Source organism: Bos mutus, chromosome 10, assembly GCF_027580195.1.
Source record: "Bos mutus isolate GX-2022 chromosome 10, NWIPB_WYAK_1.1, whole genome shotgun sequence".
NCBI classification, from domain to species: Eukaryota; Metazoa; Chordata; class Mammalia; order Artiodactyla; family Bovidae; genus Bos; species Bos mutus.
The window spans coordinates 84,329,411-84,348,496 of record NC_091626.1 but is presented as its reverse complement, the minus strand read 5'-3'; the positions used below and the strand labels follow the sequence as shown (position 1 = coordinate 84,348,496).

The 19,086-nt window shown below is 46.9% G+C and overlaps 1 protein-coding gene across 6 annotated transcripts in view; it reads right to left on the bottom strand.

Moving 5' to 3' along the window:
• Positions 1-19,086, bottom strand: part of EFCAB11 (EF-hand calcium binding domain 11) — a 168,813-nt gene that overhangs the window by 63,869 nt on the left and 85,858 nt on the right. The window contains exon 6 of one of the 6 annotated variants that reach the window (XM_070378375.1): positions 15,461-15,551. The exons of the other annotated variants lie outside the window; for them this stretch is intronic. Within the exon in view, the coding sequence (XP_070234476.1) occupies positions 15,476-15,551 (76 nt within the window). The 3' untranslated portion in view covers positions 15,461-15,475. Of the gene's footprint in view, positions 1-15,460; positions 15,552-19,086 lie in introns of those variants that run through there. 6 annotated transcript variants of the gene reach the window in all.

Here is a 19,086-nt window from a genome sequence, read left to right as displayed (position 1 = left end):
TATGATCAGAGCTCCATCTAGTTCTTGACACCTCTCCTGCCGCATGCCACCCCCTGGCCAGCTGTGTGCCCTCTGCTCCGGTGACACAGACTCCACGTCCCTGAATATGTCTCGTGACTTCAGTTTTCCATGCCTTTGTACGTGCTATGGGTTCTGAAATGCCTTGAAAACACACCTGTACACACACAGTGATATAATGTGATTATAAGGTCACAACAATGTGGAGTGTTAACATTAACCCTTTCTGCATGAAGAAGGACATGACCATGCCTTCTTCACTTTGGAGCTCTGAGTGTCTCTGGAACTTGGGTCCCCAAAGCGGAGTCTGTACACCAGCGGGATCAATATCACTTGGGCTTGCAGACACGCAGGTTTCAGGCCCTGCTATAATATCTACGGAACTGGAAACTCTGAGCATGGGGCCCAGGAGCAGTGTTTAAAAAGTCCCCCAGGCGAGGCTCACGCACCACAAGTTTGAGAAGCTGTGACCCAGGCATCCATCCACGTTGGCTGAATGGATGGATAAACGGTTAAAAACTGTGATGCTGCTCTACATTTCTAGGGCTTCCCTGGGGGTTCAGATGGCAAAGCGTCTGCTTGCAGTGCAGGAGACCTGGGTTCAACCCCTGGGTCGGAAAGATCCCCTGGAGAAGGCAATGGCAACCCACTCCAGTACTCTTGCCTGGAGAATCCCATGGATGCAGGAGCCTAGTAGGCTATAGTCCATGGGGTCGAAAAGAGTCAGACATGATTGAGCAACTTCACTTTCTACATTTCTAAAAACATACCTCCCTTCCAAGCTTTTTGCCTTCGTATGTGTCAGTTCAGACCTATGTATATGTACACACATCAGTTCAGATCAGTCTCCCAGTCGTGTCCGACTCTGTGCGACCCCATGGACTGCAGCACGCCAGGCCTCCCTGTCCATCACCAACTCCCGGAGTTCACTCAAACTCATGTCCATCGAGTCCGTGATGCCATCCAACCATCTCATCCTCTGTCGTCCCCTTCTCCTCCCGCCTTCAATCTTTCCCAGCATCAGGGTCTATACATAAATACAATAAGTAACCAATCTTTTTAAGATGTCCAGTGGAATTTGATCTGATCGCTGTAGGACGTTAGACGTTTTCCTCTATAAAGGAGCAGTTAACAGAGGACTTCGTGCATAGTTAGTTGTTTGGTATCTACATGTACACATACAATTCAGTTCTGAATTGTGGTTGGGAGAATGGAACCTCAGGAAGTTAAACTCTCAGTGTCTGCCCTAGGACTGCAGAGCACATTCAGCAGGAGGCCAGGATCAGACCCAAGATCCCCGGAATTTCCCGCTATGGCTGAGCGTACGAAGCCACAGACGCGCTAGTGGTAGAGACCCCGCCTACCAACGCAGGAGACGTAAGAGAGGCGTGCTCAGTCCCTGCGTCGGGAAGGTCCCCCGGAGGAGGGCATGGCAACCCACGCTGGTATTCTTGCCGGGAGGATCCCACAGACAGAGGAGCCTGGCGGACTACCGTCCGTGGGGTCGCAAAGAGTTGGACACGACTGAGGGGCCGACACAGGCAGAGGCCTCGGAAGGTTCCCATAAGTACTCTGCTTTGTGGTCAGGCGATGAAATGTGTAAGGCTCCCTAGCCTCTATCTGGTCACTGCCTAAAGGACTTTCCTCTGGGGCCAGAAGTGACTTGTCGGTGCTGTCATAAAGGCAGCCTTTTCACATCTCCCTCGGTAGCTGCGGAAATCCTGGCTCGCACCCAAATGCCCCACTTGGGTTTTGTTCAAGAAAGATTTCTTCCAGCTGCTTTATTTGTTCCACGATTACATGTATGAGCTTTCAGAACGCACAAGATCACAAGTCAAATGCCAGGCTTCAGTCCCCAGTTCGCATAAAGAGAGAAAATTTGAAACCAAGGGAAACAACAAAACAAGGCTAAATGAAGGCCTAAGTATCACAGAAATGAGACTGAATGGTGTTCTTACTAAAGGTCAGCACGAGCCAACGCGCGGAGGGAAATGAGACACAGTGGGGTAATCACAGTATCCTGGTGCTGTATTTATGGCCCTGCTCGCAAAGGGTCAGACACCCTCTCTAGCATTTACAATGTGGGGCATGGCAGGCTGCTAGAAATGAAAATATGTGTCTGCACTTAAAAACGTGAGCACTCACACTCATGAGTCTCAGTCACAATAACCAAAAGGTGGACACGACCCACATGTCCATTGACGGGTGACGGGATAAACAAAATGTGGTGCACACACACGATGGAATGCTACTCAGCCTTTCAAAGAAAGGGAATTCCTTTTAAATGCAGACCGGCCTTGAGGACATGCTGCTGACAGAAATAAGCCGGCCCAAAATGAGAAACCCTGTAAGATTTTACTGATACGAAGTATCTCGTGTAGTCTAACTCACAGAAACACGAAGGTGAGTGGCGGCTGGCCAGGGCTGGGAGAGGGCAAATGGGGGTTTCCGTTTGCAAAGTGAAAAGGTTCTAAGGTGGTTGCACAGCAGCGTGAATGCAGTTGCCGCTCCGGCGCTGCACGCTAACACACGGCTAAATAAACACGAAACAGAACAAACAAAAGCCCCACAGACAGTGACGCACGCAGGACGTCCCCTTAAGGGGCGGAAGAGCCAGCGATCCAAGAATGACATCGGCGTCCTGGAGATTGGCCATCGCTCATGCCAAGAGCCGGGGTAAGTACAAAGATGCGGGTCCAAATGAAAAGTGTAAAGTTAGGGGGCGGGCGTGGTCGGTTAGCTGTGGCAGATGGAGAAACACGGAAGAATCTGGAAACAGAAAAGTACAGCCACAGGGCGTGAGAGGAAGTTGACCTTTGGCACAAAAATGGAGAGCTTGAGCGACCCCCACGCAAAGTAATCAAATGCTAAAAAAAAGAAAAAAAAGTCGAAATTTAAGAAGCAAAATTCTGAGGTTTCATGAATCTCAAAATATATCCTGGAAAGTATTAGAAGTTGATGGAGTCCCAAACATCATATGAGGATTAAACACATCCCACACATTTATCTACTGTGATTAAGCCTCACAGTCTTACTATATCACATATGGGACACTTGGTGTATGTAACGATGAAACTCAGTGAGACCTTCAGAAGAGCACGCATAAACAGGGAAGACGCTCCTGTCTGAAGCCATCTGGACTAAAAGTCAAGTCAGTTTAGGTCAGCTGCTCAGTCGTCCAGCTCCTTGCAACCCCATGGACTGTAGCACTCCAGGGTTCTCTGTCCACCACCAACTCCTGGGACTTGCTCAAACTCATGTCCAACAAGTCGGTAATGCCATCCAGACACCTCATCCTCTGTAATCCCCTTCTCCTGCCGTCAATCTTTCCCAGCAACAGGGTCTTTTCAAATGAGTCAGTTCTTCACATCAGGTGGCCAAAGTATTGGAGTTTCAGCTTCAGCATCAGTCCTTCCAATGAATATTCAGGGTTGACTTCTTTTAGAATGAACTTGTTGGATCTCCCTGCAGTCCAAGGGACTCTCAAGAGTCTTCTCCAATACCGCAATTCAAAAGCATCAATTCTTAGGTGCTCAGCTTTCTTTAAGGTCCAACTCTCACATCCATACATCACCACTGGAAAAACCATAGCTTTGACTAGACAGACCTTTGTTGGCAAAGTAATGTCTCTGCTTTTTAATATGCTGTCTAGATTGGTCACAGATTTTCTTACAAGGGGCAAGCATCTTTTAATTTCATGGCTGCAGTCACCATCTGCAGTGATTTTGGAGCCCCCCCCCAAATAAAGTCTGTCACTGTTTCCACTGTTTCTCCATCTATTTGCCATGAAGTGATGGGACTGGATGCCATGATCTTAGTTTTTTGAATGTTGAGTTTTAAGCCAGTTTTTTCACTCTCCTCTTGCACTCTCATCAAGAGGCTCTTTAGTTTCTCTTCGCTTTCTGCTATAAGTGTGGTGTCAACTGCATATCTGAGGTTATTGATATTTCCCCTGGAAATCTTGATTCCAGCTTGTGCTTCATCCAGCCCAGCATTTCTCATGATGTACTCTGCATATAAGTTAAATAAGCAGGGTGACAAGTACTCTTTCCTGATTTGGAACCAGTCCATTGTTCGTGTCCGGTTCTAATTGTTGCTTGTTGACCTGCATACAGATTTCTCAGGAGGCAGGTAAGGTGGTTTGGTATTCCCATCTCTTGAAGAATTTTCTACAGTTTGTGATCCACACAGTCAAAGGCTTTAGCATAGTCAATGAAGCAGAAGTAGATGTTTTTCTGGAATTCTCCTGCTTTTTCTATGATCCAGTGGATGCTGGCAAGTTGATCTTTGGTTCCTCTGCCTTTTCTAAAACCAGCTTGAACATCTGGAAGTTCACAGTTCACATACTGTTGAAGCCTGGCTTGGAGAATTTTGAGCATTACTTTACTAGAGTGTGAGATGAGTGCAATTGTGTGGTAGTTTGAGCATTCTTTGGCATTGACTGTCTTTGGGATTGGAATGAAAACTGACCTTTTCCAGTCCTGTGGCCACTGCTGAGTTTTCCACATTTGCTGGCATATTGAGTGCAGCACTTTGACAGCATCATCTTTCAGGATTTGAAACAGCTCAACTGGAATTCCATCACCTCCCCTAGCTTTGTTCATACTGATGCTTCCTAAGGCCCACTTGACTTCACCTTCCAGGATGTCTGGCTCTAGGTGAGTGATCACACCATTCTGGTTATCTGGGCATCCAGCAAAGGGACTGAGAACCCCCAGGGAATTTGACTTTGAAGGCCAGTGTGACTTGACTTGAGAATTGCACAGGACCGGGGAAACAGACTCTTGGAGGGCACAAACAAAACCTTGTGTGCACCAGGACCTGGGAGAAAGGAGCAGTGGCCCCAGAGAGACTGAGCCAGGCTTGCCTGTGAGAGTCTGGGAGTCTCTGGGGGAAGCATGGGTTGGTGGTGGACTGCTGTGGGGTCAGGGGCACTAAATACAACAGTCCTGGGAGCCACAGGACTTGGTGGCACAAGCCCTTTTCAGGGATGTCACCATTAACCCTACCACAGTTTGGCCTCCAGCCAAAGCACAGGGCAGGAACTCAGCTCCGCCCATCAACAGAAAACTGGATTATAGATTTACTAAGCATTTGAGACCCCGTGGACTGTGGCCCGCCAGGCTCCTCTGCCTATGGGATTCTCCAGGCAAGACTACTGGAGTGGATTGCCATTCCTTTCTCCAGGGGATCTTCCTGACCCAGGGACTGAAACCAGGTCTCCCGCATTGCAGCAGATTCTTTACTGTCTGAGCTACAGGGAACCTCCTTGACTGAGCATGGCCCTGTCCAATCAGAGCAAGACCCAGACTCCCCCAGAGCCAGTCCCTCCCATCAGGAAGCTGCCAGAAGAAGCCAATCAGCCAATTTTTAAAAAATTGCTGTAAAGGGGAAACATGCAAAAAGTAAACAGAGCCAGGTGTCGATGCTGGGGGCCATCGGATCCTCACCCGGAAGTGTCACCTGCTGAGAGTGGACAGGCGAGAGCTGCCTGGGCTCCACCTGTAGCCATAGGACGTCCCCGGGGGCGGGGGGGGGCAGGCCACACCAGACGCCTCATCAGTGCCTGAGGACAAGTGCAAACGCCTGCCTGCCACGTCTCTGGAGGGTGGCTGGCACCCGTCTCTCACCTGGGCGTCCACTCTCCTTCTCTTGGTCCTGCCCTCCTCACTCCCATCCAGGCCTGGATCCGAGAGCGCTCACTCCCCAACGAGCTTCCTGCACATCTCCATCTCAGTCTATTCCCCAGGAGCCCAACCTAAGACACATACGTAACTTAAACGTGTGACTTAACATTTTAAATATAAACGTGTTCATTTCCTTATATCCTGATCTATGCCAAAGCCCTCATCTTTGAGAAATGGTACACGGATCAGCACGACTTGTTCTCTTTCTCGAATGAACTACACCTAAAACGAATTACCTACAATATCCAACTTCGGTTTCCTGAGAATGAGAAAACTTAAAAAACCGCTAGAAAACCCCTACATGTGGAATTCCTGCAGCTTTTTGGATTCCCTGCTCGCTAGTCTCTAAGAGCTCTCCAACCCTCAGCTAATGCGGCAGATTAAAACAATTTTTAAAATTGTAATCAAATAGACATAACATAAAATTTACTGTCTCCGCTCAGTCATTTTAAGTGGCATTTCGCAGTGATCACCACCATCCATCTCCAGAAATGCTGTGACTGAACCTCGGTCCCCATTAAAGAAGAAGTCTCCGTTTCCCTCCCCCGCAGTCCCTGGCCACCACGATTCTACTTTCTATCTCTGTGAGAATGACCACTCGAGGTCCTCAGAAGTTTTCCTTCACTTTATTGAGTTACCTTTATTAAGTCTTTCCAAAACTTTTTTTTTTTTTTATAGAAAAAGCAGCTGTCTTTTTGTACTGACATTCTGTTTGCCTAATATTTAATTAAATCCCCTAATTAAAGGGCAAGTTCAGCTGGCATTAAGGGGTCTGAGAATAAACATCATAGACGAGGTCTGGGGACGAAAACCGCTCAAGTAGTTGGAGCAGACGTGCGTGACGGCGCTGCAGAGGAGCCTCTGCTTACAAATGTTCAACACACCGCGGGCACCCACCGGACGGCTCTGTGTAAGGACTGGACGCTTCCTTTAAGCTGCTGAACTGGCTAGGAGAACGTCTTCTACTGTGTCAACATGGATACTGATGGCATTTATTGGGCACCTGTTATGTGTTGGGCTCTGTGCCAAGCATGTGGCTTGCACTGTGTCACTGAATGTCCATAATCCGCGAGGCAGATACCATCACCTTCATTTTCTCTGCAAGGAAACCAAGGCCCGGAAGTAGTCAAGCAATTTATCCAAAGTGGCGCCACTGAGAAGTGGCCGAGCTGAGAGCTTCAAGCTGGTGTGACTCTAAAGCCCATCTCCCCTCTTCCTGCCCACACTGGCTCTGCAGATGAATATTTAATAAAAGGTGTAACAAGAATGAAAACACAGAAGTGAGCCTTTGTTTGCTATTGGCATCATACAAAATGACAAAATATGTCACTTGCTTCTTTAAGACTATAATTTAACAAACAAGGGATGTACTTGAATTCTCCTAAGAAAGGAGTATAGGTAATACAGTCTGCAACTGGTGTTTGTTTACATCAGAATGATTTCAGTTAATTAAAGGCAGAAGAGCTGGGCAGTATTTGTAAGGAAAGAACTGAAGTCAGACATTTTAATTATGCTATCAGATTAGCACAAAAAGAGAGAATGAGCTGTAAAGTTTTACTGAATATAATAAAAGCGAAGTGCGTTATGTTGCAAGATAACTCTTTGGATCAAGACAGAGAGAGAACATCTGAAATAATTCATAGACTCAGACAGTAAGTGACTAATCAAAGAGGTCTCACTACAACCATTTCCGTCAACAGCCACACGGAAGAACCAAGTTTTATTAACAAGCATATTCCCAAGAGAATAAAAGAAGAATTTGTGCTTTCTTTTAAAAAGGAAATTGAATGACATTTCAGAACAGATACCAACATCACTGAAAGCTAATAGCAAATTAAAAAAAAAAAAAGGAGGTATTTAGGATTGCCAAATCACGAGTAGGAGCAAGCTTCGTTTAGCAGCCTCTGCAAGACCTGGCAGAGGGCGGGGCGCTCGTCGGCCAGAAACGCGGCAGCTCCCGTCTACATCCACAAGCAAGGGCGTGCTCACTCCCAGTCTGTCTGGGACACTGAGCTGTAACGATACACACCGAGATTCCCAAAAGGTCAGCACAGCCAAGAAAGGCTGCCTGTGCCCCGAAGCTGTTTCCACACCAACAATCCATGAACCGTCATCAGACACAGCTAAGCCCCAGGCCCTCTCCCAGAGAGCCTGGTGACTCCCCTTTCCTGGAGCCATCAGACCTAGAGGTCCACGTCCAGACGGAACACCTGTTCGGGTTGTCCCACGGACACGTCCCAAGCTGACATCATCATCAAGCCCTCTCCTCTCCCCTGCCTGTGTCCCCGTCACACTGAGTGGGGCCACCACTAACTCACATCCCCAGTCCAGGGGCCCGGGGGCGATGCTCAACTTATCCACCCCTCCACCACACATCCGTCCCCATGGTGATGCACACATTAGACACCACTTGAATGCATGTGCTCATCCACTGAGCCCTTAGTTTAGGGCCTAGACCTTTGCAGGAAGGCTTCCTACAGTGATCAGTTTAGTCAGGGGGTCCGTAACAATCTCCTCATTTACTGATCTCCAACTCCATATCTGTAATTTTGCAATAAGGAGTTCATGATCAGAGCCACAGTCAGCCACTGGTCTTGTTTTTCTTGACCGTATAGAGCTTCTCCATCTTTGGCTGCAAAGAATATAATCAATCTGATTTCAGTGTTGACCATCTGGTGATGTCCACGTGAACAGCCTTCTCTTGTGTTTTTGGAAGAGGGTGTTTGCTATGACCAGTGTGTTCTCTTGGCAAAACTCCAATAGCCTTTGCCCCGCTTCATTCCATACTCCAAGGCCAAATTTGCCTGTTACTCCAGGTATTTCTTGACTTCCTACTTTTGCATTCCAGTCCCCTATGATGAAAAGGACATCTTTTTTTGGTGTTAGTTCTAGAAGGTCTTGTAGGTCTTCATAGAACCGTTCAACTTCAGCTTCTTCAGCATTACTGGTTGGGGCATAGGCTTGGATCACTGTGATATTGAATGGTTTGCCTTGGAAATGAATAGAGATCATTCTGTCATTTTTGAGACTGCATCCATGTACTGCATTTCCGACTCTGTTGACTATGATGGCTACTCCATTTCTTCTAAGGGATTCCTGCCCACAGTAGTAGATGTAATGGTCATCTGAGTTAATCCACCGATTCCAGTCCATTTCAGTTCTAATATGTCCATGTTCACTCTTGCCATCTCCTGTTTGACCACTTCCAATTCACCCTGATTCATGGACTAACGTTCCAGGTTCCTATGCAGTGTTGCTCTTTACAGCATGGGACTTTACTTCCATCACCAGTCACATCCACCACTGAGTGTTGTTTCCACTTTGGCTCAGCCTCTTCTTTGCTTCTGGAGCTGTTTCTCCAGAAGAATATTCTTCTTCAGTAACATATTGGGCACCTACTGACCTGGGGAGTTTATCTTTCAATGTCCTATCTTTTTGCTTTTGGGAAAGATTGAAGCCAGGAGAAGTGGACGACAGAGGATGAGATGGTTGGATGGCATCACCAACTCAGTGGACATGGGTTTGAGCAAGCTCCAGGAGATGGTGAAGGACAGGGAAGCCTGGCATGCTGTAGTCATGGGGGTGCAAAGAGTTAGACACGACTGAGAGACTGACAACAACTTCATATCTAAACACCATGTTCAAATCGTTCAAATCAACCTGGGTAGAATCCCTGAAAAAAGTGGAAAAAGAGAAAGAGACTTTCCCTTTGCACTTGAGGTGTGAGAAATTTTTTGCAAACCACTTAGAGATGAAAGCACATCAGATAACACCAAACACTGGCTTGAAGCCCAAATGCAATAGGCCAGTTTATCTTCAATATTCTTTAATTTCATAAAAAGAAAAACGTCTCCTTCAAGCAATCTCTCTTAAACCATAGTGATTCATTCTGGGTAAATACAGAGATATCTCCTAAGGAATTTCTCCCGAGGATGACATTTGAGGCCTCCTGACACACAGGTGACTCTGAGGGCCTTCACAACACCATCTTAGCTGATGAACAAAATCCAGACCTGACTTTGAACCCCAAACTCTGCCACTTACCATCTGCAGACCTTCAATCAAGTTACCCAGTCTTACAGAGAAAAGGGAGACAATGGTATTCAGTTGTATAAGGCTCGTGAAGTTCAACAACAGACAGTAAAGATCAGCTAAGGGCCAGGCACTGCCTTGAGCATCTGAGGTTCAGGGTGAAAGTCACAGCTCTGCACCTTGCACTTCCGGTCCAGTGGGGCAGACAGATACGGACCAAGCAGTGTGGCAGCATGTGACTGCCAGAATCAGGATGTGAGCAAGTTTCACGCAGACAGAAGACTGGGATGATGAAGAACCGGAAGAGAACTTCTTTGAAATGGGATAGCTGTGTAAACACCTGATACCTGGCTTACTTACCACTTTTGTTAAGCTGGGTGTTGTTTGGTTTTTTTTAACCCACATTTGGGCTTACCACTGCTACTGACCTAACCTTTCTCTTTTCTTCCTGAAAGTTCATATATGAAATCACCAGCAGAACACCTGATGGTCCCTCTACCGTGAAGACACTCCCACAGCCCTGACAAGGGGGCCTCATGAGGATGAGAGGCACCAGGATGCCCAGCGTCTGCGGGGGCCACCTGGGGGGTGAGTCCTCCGGCCCCAGTCACGCCTTCAGATGACCGCAGTCCCGGCTGACATCCTGAGTGTAACTTTATGAGAGGCAAGAGAAGCCAGGACCAGCAGCTCAGTCATTCCCAGATTCCCAACCCACAGGTATTATGTGAGATACGAAATGTTTATTGCTTTAATCTGCTAAGCCTCATGGTAATTTGTTACTCAAAAATAGATAAGACACAGGTCAATAGGGTATTAGTGATAAGGGCTTTGTATTAAGGATAGCATAATATTCTTAGTTAAAAACCAATGCTGTCTCTCTTCTCTGGAGCATAGAAATATGACACACACGATCATGAGCTGTGAGATGACTCAGAGTTAATGCTGGTTCTATGTGTTTCCCGGCTTCACATCATGACCTATCAAGAAACTATAGCTTAAAATATCAGAATTATGTCACTGAAAGAGAGTAATAGGTTGTGAGTTCTTAAAGACAACTTAAAACAAGGTGTATGGCAAGGCAAGGAGATCAAACCAGTCAATCCTAAAGGAAATTAACCCTGAATATTCACTGGAAGGACCGATGCTGAAGCTGAAGCTCCAATCCTTTGGCCACCTGGTGCAGATACGTGGAGAGGACCCTGATTCTGGGAAAGACAGAAGGCAAAAGGAGAAGCGGGCAGCAGAGGATGAGGTGATTAGATAATACCACTGACTCAGTGGACATGATGTAAGCAAACTTTGGGAGATAGTGAAGGACAGGGGAGCCTGGCGTGCTGCAGTCCATGGGGTCGCAGAGTCGGACATGACCGAGTGACTGAACAACAACAATATGGAAAGGCAAGTAATAATGAAAGGAAATGACTCATCACTAAATTGTAAGCATTAAGCAAACAAAGCAAAGGAGTTCTAGCCACAATTATTAGGTGACAAACCATCAATTTTTAAATTTATCAGAACTGGTAATTTGGGCATTCAATTCATTTCTTTAAAAATAGAACATATTATGAGTAGTATAAATTAGTATTTAAAGTTTCAAGGTGTTACATCTGCAGCCAAAAGAAGGAGCATTTTGTTCTCATTTATCGTTAATCTCCACGTTTGGAGTCATTTGTTCACGAACACTGGATACCGACTTTCCGCCAGAGATTACCCAAGGGGCCGGGAGCGAGCTGATAGAAACCATAATCTGTGACCTCCAGGAACTCACAGATGGTGGATCAGCGCTTCTCACACGAGCATGACCAATGGGGATATTTTTAAGTATGGATGTGAAAGGCCGATTTATAGAAACTCAAATACTGAAGGTGGAGGGGTGGGACGTGGAGCTCTCCATGGTCTTAAGCTCATAATCGCTTCTGATGCTTAGTCTGATGGTTCTGCATCAGCAGGGTGGAGCGTAACACATGACAGGCCATCTACTCAGTCGTCAAATCCTTACCGAGCATCTGACCTGCACCATAGGTGCTGGGTGCTGGGGTGTGGGGGCTGGGGGCTGCTGGATACCAGAAAATACACACCATGCAGTTAGAAGGATGAGAGAGTCAGCCAGACAAAGGGGCAGATGACGTCCCACGGTAAACAGAACATCTCCAAGTGTGGGACCATACCATACGGTAGGCTTGATGACTAAGTTAAATGATAAAGTATATTCACGGATTCTGAGATTTATTTTATTTTATTATTTTCTTTTGGTAGCAAATTCCATGGCAGTTTTAAAAAAAAAACAAAAACTTTTTTTTATATTAGAGTATAGCTGATTAACAATACTGTGATAGTTCCAGGTGGAGAGCAGGGGGACTCAGCCATCCATACACACGTGTCCTCTCTCGCCCAAACTCCCCTCCCACCCGGGCTGCCACACAACACTGAGCAGAGTTTCCTGGGCTATACGGTAGGTCCACGGTTGCCAGAAGCGGGGGAAGGATGGGAGGAAGGGATATTTGGGGAGTTTGAGGTTGACATGTACACACAGTTCAGTTCAGTCGCTCAGTCGTGTCCAACTTTTTGCGACCCCACAGACTGCAGCGTGCCAGGCTTCCCTGTCCTTCACCAACCCCTGGAGCTTACTCAGAGTCACGTCCATCGAGCCAGTGGCACAGACACACTGTTCTATTCAAAATGGATAACCAACAAGGATCTTCCAAGATTTTTTTTTGTTTTGAAAGAGACCTAATTGGCCCTCTACTGCAGTCTCCAAGATCACACAACAAAGACGGGGACTGAGGCTAGGTCCTGTGACTCCTGTTCCTACGCACTCTTCCCCTTGGCCGGAAGCTTGTGCTTAGGAGTAAAGGAACCTCTTCAAGAGCCAGGACAAAAACAGTATATTTCTCAATTCTCAAAAGCTTGTGTTGTTACTACAGGCATACTATATCCCAGGAGCTATCAATCTGGGGCATTTTGGAAAAGATACAATCAGCAAAGGAAAAAAACAAGGTGGATGTGAAAAATGTCTTTGAAGCTATTTCAGTTGCTACTCTCAGAAAATGTTTGAATTTCAACTCTACTAGGCATAAAATAAGCTCATAGAAAGTGCTGGTTTTGAAATCTGAATCAGTGACCTAGAAATAAATCTCCGAGAGGGATAAACGAAATTTTGAAAGAGTAGAATCAAAGAAAATAAAAATGTTATCTTCAAATGGTTTGTAAAAATAATGTTTTGGGGTTACAGTGTGGAAATAGGTACATTTTACAGCTACAGGTATTAATGACATACTGGCATTTTCTGACATAACACAAGTCAGCTAAGGAGTAGGCTTCCTTCAAAGCGGTTCATTGCTGGACATAACTGAGGGAAGGCTCTTGTCTACAGTCTCACCAATGATATAAGCATGGCCTCCCTACTCAGGTCTTTGCCAGCTGGCATCCCCTGCTGCCACTTCCCTGAGGCTCCTCAAGCATCAGCAAGGCGCCCTTCTCCGGGACAAAATCAAACTTAGACCTATTATTTTTTGACACCTTCGTCCACTCTGTCTCCCTGAAACACCCCGCCTTCCCCTTGTTCTCACGGAGCTGCAGATTGCAGGCTCTCTCCTGCCCTCTCCTTGCCCAGCTCCCCCCACTCGCATGCATCCTCTCAAGCCTCTTCCTGGACCGCTTCCCACTCTAGTCCCCCGTCTACACTAAGAGGTGGGGGCGTGGGACATGGAGATCTCCAGGTTTTAAGCTCATAATTGCTTCTGATGCTTAGTCTGACGGTTCTCCACCACCAGGGTGGAGCGTAATACAAGGCAGGCCATTTACTCAGTCATCAAACACTTACCAAGCACCTGATCTGCACCATAGTTGCTGGGTGCTAATGGACAGCTCTCCCACTCACCCAGGCTTCCCAGCCCTGGGAGCTCACAGACAGTTCTCTTGGCGCTGTTCCCAACATCCAATCAGCCTTGGAGGCTATCAGATTCTTTCTGTGTAACGTTCCTAAGATCTGACTTCCTCTTCACCTGTCCGTCTCCTTTACTCTGGAAACACGACCTCCTCGATTAAGCCCTGGACAGTTACCATGGCTTCCCGGGCACCAGTTCTGCAGCCTGAAGCCAGATGAAGACCATTCTCTCATGTCCCATCCCTCTCCAAGAATCGGTACCTGCCCTGCTGAATCCCATCTCAGTGCCCCTTACCTGGCATGACTCCCCTCCTTGTAAGCCAAACCTTCTACTTTCTCCAGCATGAAATTCCTTCTTGGACGATACCTGCCCAACCTACTCCTCTTCCACGGTGAATTTTAATTTCCCCAGCATGCATATCTGGATCACTCACACAAGCTTTATTGCAACTAAAGCATGGTAGAGACCACAGTAACAGGAGGGCCAGCCAAAGGGTCACCCTGTTTGCTAAACTGAACTGAATTTACTGCAACTCTGCCAAAGCTTAATTGAATCATCCAAAGACTGAAGGAACTGAGAAAACATCTGGCTTCAACCATAAGTCTTTAATTTCTTAAACTATCGTAATAGAAATAGATACATGCTAAAAGCATTTTTTAAATTAGAAAGATCAAGGGAACAAAAGTCTTCAAACCTTCTTCTTAGCTTTCCGCCTCCTGACGTTTATGGTGATTTTTATCACTCTGATTACAAGAGGGTCTTTTGGCGTCTGAGGTGCTAAGGACGGGTGACGCGGGGCAGACTCAAATATGTGAAGGGTGAATTGTGTCCAGAAGTCAGCGGGTCAGAGAGATACTTTCCAAGTGGGAAATGAATTCTGACAGGAAGCCGCCTGCTGGGCAATGGAGGACGGCTTTGAGAAGCTGGTGATCAGATTCTAGCTGTGTTCACTAGTCTGAAATACACATGTGGCATCGACAGTGTAGAAGCCGCTCTGAAAAGAACTTAATTATGCAGAAGAGGCAGCCAAAGAGCTTCTAAAACGCGAACATCCACTTCATCAGACGTGTTAATATGTCACAGAGAACAGGCCCTTCTTACAAAATAACTGATGTTCAAAAATATGAGCCTCCTTGAGAGGCTCACAAATCCTGCCTCCTTCAAATCAAGATTAGCTTTTGACTAGGTAAGACCAGCAGGAAGTTACTTTCATAAGATGGATTGTTTAGGGGGCTTCCCTGGTGGTCCAGCGGTTAAGAATCCACCTTGCAATGCAGGGGTTTGATCCCTGGTCAAGGGACTAAGATCTCACGTGAACTTAAACTAAACTTAAACTAAACCCAAGTGCTGCAATGCTGAGCCTGCGCTCTGGAGCCTGCGAACTGCAACCAGAGAGCCCGATGCCGCAGCCTAAGAGCCTGCATGCTGCACCCCGCATTGAGGACTGGAGGCAGCCAAATAAACACTTTTTTTTAAAAGATTGTTTAAAAAAAATGCCTGTGAAAATTAAAATCATACATGTGTATTTATAGCTAATCTCCTCCGTATGTCTTCTTTCTAATCATATGTAAAATGCTGTTTTCATTCATTCACTAAGCTTTCATTGAGCACTACTCAAAGCTCCAGGGAGTCGATGAGGCCTACCCAGAAGGAACTCACAGGCCAAAGACGGGCACTCACAGACTTGGTGGAAAGAGATGGAGAGTCAGGGACAGGAAATGATTAATGGGAAGAAATAACACTAAACAGAAATTTCATGTTTACTCCTAATTTATTGATTGAAGACTAATCCAACAAATTAATGTCAAATAAATCCAGGGAAGAACTCTGCCAGCTTGACTGTAGTCAGATTCAGTTTTCTGAAATTCTCACGAGTGAATGTGTCACGTCAAGGCCACAGTGAGGAACAGATGCTGAAAGACAGTGGCTGTGTAGGTAGAACAGTCTTTAGCTCTTATAGATAAGAAATGGTCCCTACATTTATGTCACAAGAAATACACCTGTTGATACCTATATCTTCTAGTTTGCTTCTGGCAATAGTTTTGCTCTCACTATAAAAGAAATTTAGAATTGTATTATTGTAAAATAATTCTAAAAGAACAATAGGGAACCATTACAGAAGTTTTGGAGAACACACAGTCAGAAGTGATCCATGAGACCAGATCCTAACAATTCTATTGCTGTCGCTGTTCAGTCACTAAGTCCTTCCTCCCCTGCCTTCACTGTCTCCCAGAGTTTGCTCAGATTCATCTCCACTGAGTTGGTGATCCTATCTAACCTTCTCATCTTCTGTCATCCTCTTCCCTTTTGGCCTTCAATCTTTCCCAGCATCCCAGCAATTCCATAGGAAACTGTAATATACCAAAGCAAATCTTGGAATCAAACAGTATGCTCTAATAATAATTTTAGGGGAAATGGAATAAAATGCAACTGCAAAAGCAAACTTACTTGGCAACCTGTGAGGTCCTCCCCTTCCTTACAGGATCAGAGCCTCTCTCATCCTCCGCAGGACCACCCCTCCCTGAAGAATTGCTGCCTTTTCTGAACTGCTTATTTCATCTCACCTAGTGGAACTAGGGGGCTTCCCTGGTGGCTCAGACAGTAAAGAATCTGTCTGCAATGTGGGAGACCCAGGTTCAATTCCTGGGTAGGGAAAAATCCCCTGGAGAAGGAAATGGCAACCCACTCCAGTATTCTTGCCTGGAGACTCCCATGGACAGACGAGCCTGGCGGGCGACAGTCCGTGGGGTTGCAAAGAGTTAAGACAGCACTGAGCGAGTAACATTTAGACTTAGTGGAAACAGGCAGGGAGTAACGTGCTACTGTTTATTCCCATGTTTTGTCCTTTTCTCCAAATGCGCTGGTTTCTGAGGACAAGAAGATCGCCTTCTATTCCTCTGTATCCCCAGCAACCAGGAAGCACCCTGCACAGGATGCATGTGTGTCGATATGGCCACAAATGCTCGTTTTGATACTACTTAACGTGAATATTAACAAAATGCAGTTGGTTAATATTTTGAAGAAAGAACCTGGGGTTAAAATTTTCTAATGTTATATATTTTGCCTTATTTGACAAGATTTCTGAATTCAATATAGCTTTGTATGATTTAGAGAAGTAAAAATTGTAAGAAATAAAACCATTCCTGTTTTTAAAAAATGGACATTCATTTATTCTTAATTTTAAAATCTCTTTAGGACTTCCCTAATCCCTTGGACTGCAAGGAGATCAAACCAGTCCATCCTAAAGGAAATCAGTCCTGAATATTCATTGGAAGGACTGATGCTGAAGCTGAAACCAATCCTTTGGCCACCTATGCGAAACTGACTCATTGGAAAAGACCCTGATGCTGGGAAAGACTGAAGGCAGGAGGAGAAGGGGACGACAGAGGATGAGATGGTTGAATGGTATCACCAACTTGATGGACATGAGTTTGAGTAAACTCCAAGAGATGGTGATGGACAGGGAGGCCTGGCGTGCTGCAGTCCATGGGGTCGCAAAGGGTCAGACATGACTGAGCGACTGAACTGAACTGAACTGAGGACTTCCCTGGTGGTCTAGTGGTTAAGAATCTGCCTGCCAATGCAGGGGGCATGACTTGGATCCCTGGTCAGGGAATTAAGATCGCATATGCTGCAGAGCAACTCAATCCACGTGCCCTTATTACTGAGCCCGCACATGGGGCCTGTGCTTCACGAGAGAAGCCACTCGTGAGAAGCCCACACACCGCAACCAGAGAGTAAACAAATAAACAACAACAACAACAAACTCTTTAAACTTAGATAAAATATACAGAGAACAAAAGATCACGAAATTTTTACTGGCCATTAACCCTTGTTTCGGAGAAGGCAATGGCACCCCACTCCAGTACTCTTGCCTGGAAAATCCCATGGACAGAGGAGCCTGGTGGGCTGCAGTCCATGGGGTCGTAACAGTCGGACACAATTGAGCGACTTCACTTTCACTTTTCACTTTCATGCATTAGAGAAGGAAATGGCAACCCACTCTGGTGTTCTTGCCTGGAGAATCCCAGGGACGGGGGAGCCTGGAGGGCTGCCCTCTATGGGGTCGCACGGAGTCGGACACGGAGAATCCCAGGGACAGCGGAGCCTGGAGGGCTGCACTCTATGGGGTCGCACGGAGTCGGACACAGAGAATCCCAGGGACGGGGAGCCTGGAGGGCTGCCCTCTATGGGGTCGCACGGAGTCGGACACGGAGAATCCCAGGGACGGGGAGCCTGGAGGGCTGCCGTCTATGGGGTCGCACGGAGTCGGACACGACTGACGCGACTCAGCAGCAGCAGCAGCAAGCCTTGTTTGCCATTCCCCTCTTCCAAACTCCTGCTGATACAGTCATTCTACTATGTCAATGAGGAACACTGTTCAAAGTTTTAAGTAAGTTTTAAATAATGCATAACTGTCCTAAACAAATAGGATCTACACCTTTTTGAATTCCTCTTACCACACCCCCACACTTAGCCTCCTTAAACTTCAGATCTGGGGCTCTCCAGGTGGCCCAGTGGCTAAGCCTCTGTGCTCCTGACACAGGGGCCGGGGTTCAACGCCCAATCGTGGAACTAACTGGACCCCCCACGCCGCGGCTGAGAGTCTGCCTGCCTCAACCAAAAACCATGCGTGCCACGATGAGGAGTGAAGACCCCTCATGTCCCAGGGAAGACCTGGTCCAGCCAAATAAATAATAAATAAATATTAAAAAAATCAGACTCTCCAACGGCACGGGAGTGTCAGAGACAAACACCACGGGGTAACCTGAGAGCTACGAGCAGACTGGTGGCCGCCCGAGTGTGTCAGGGGAAGGCTGCTGTGGGGACACAGGCTTCAGGGACTCTTAGACGGCCTCACCATCGACTCTGAAAGTAATTCACTCCCACTCTCTTACTGACGCGCACATCTCCGTAAGGTTCTGAAAGGAGGTGTAAGGTTTAAGACATAAATACCCCTATGCTGCTGGCACTGTTTAGCTTCCCTAGAAACCCCAGACCTGCCCCCATGGCTGTTATCAAGGATCCCCGGGACTTGGGAGGAGAAGACCCCACCCATTCCCACGGCTCCGGGGTGAGCTCGGCCAAGCAGCAGGGTGCGAGCGCCTCGCCTGCACTGACTGGTGCCTGGATGACAGGTATTCCTGGGCCTCATCACTGGTTAAGGAGGGTCCCAGGACCATAGAGGGAAGCCCAGAACCTCTCACCTGCTTATCTAAGCAGAGTGGCTTACATTAAGCTCATAAATGAAGGGCACCCCCCACCTGTGGTCTTGAACCTCCCTTTCCTTCTAGAGAGATTCCCTGGGTGGCTTTCTGGTGGCTGTACTATAGGACATGGCAATCTACTCCAGTATTCTAGCCTGGAGAATCCCATGGACAGAGGAGCCTGGCGGGCTACAGTCCTTGGGGTCACAAAGAGTCGCACACAACTGAGCAACTAACACTCATGGTCTTTCCCGC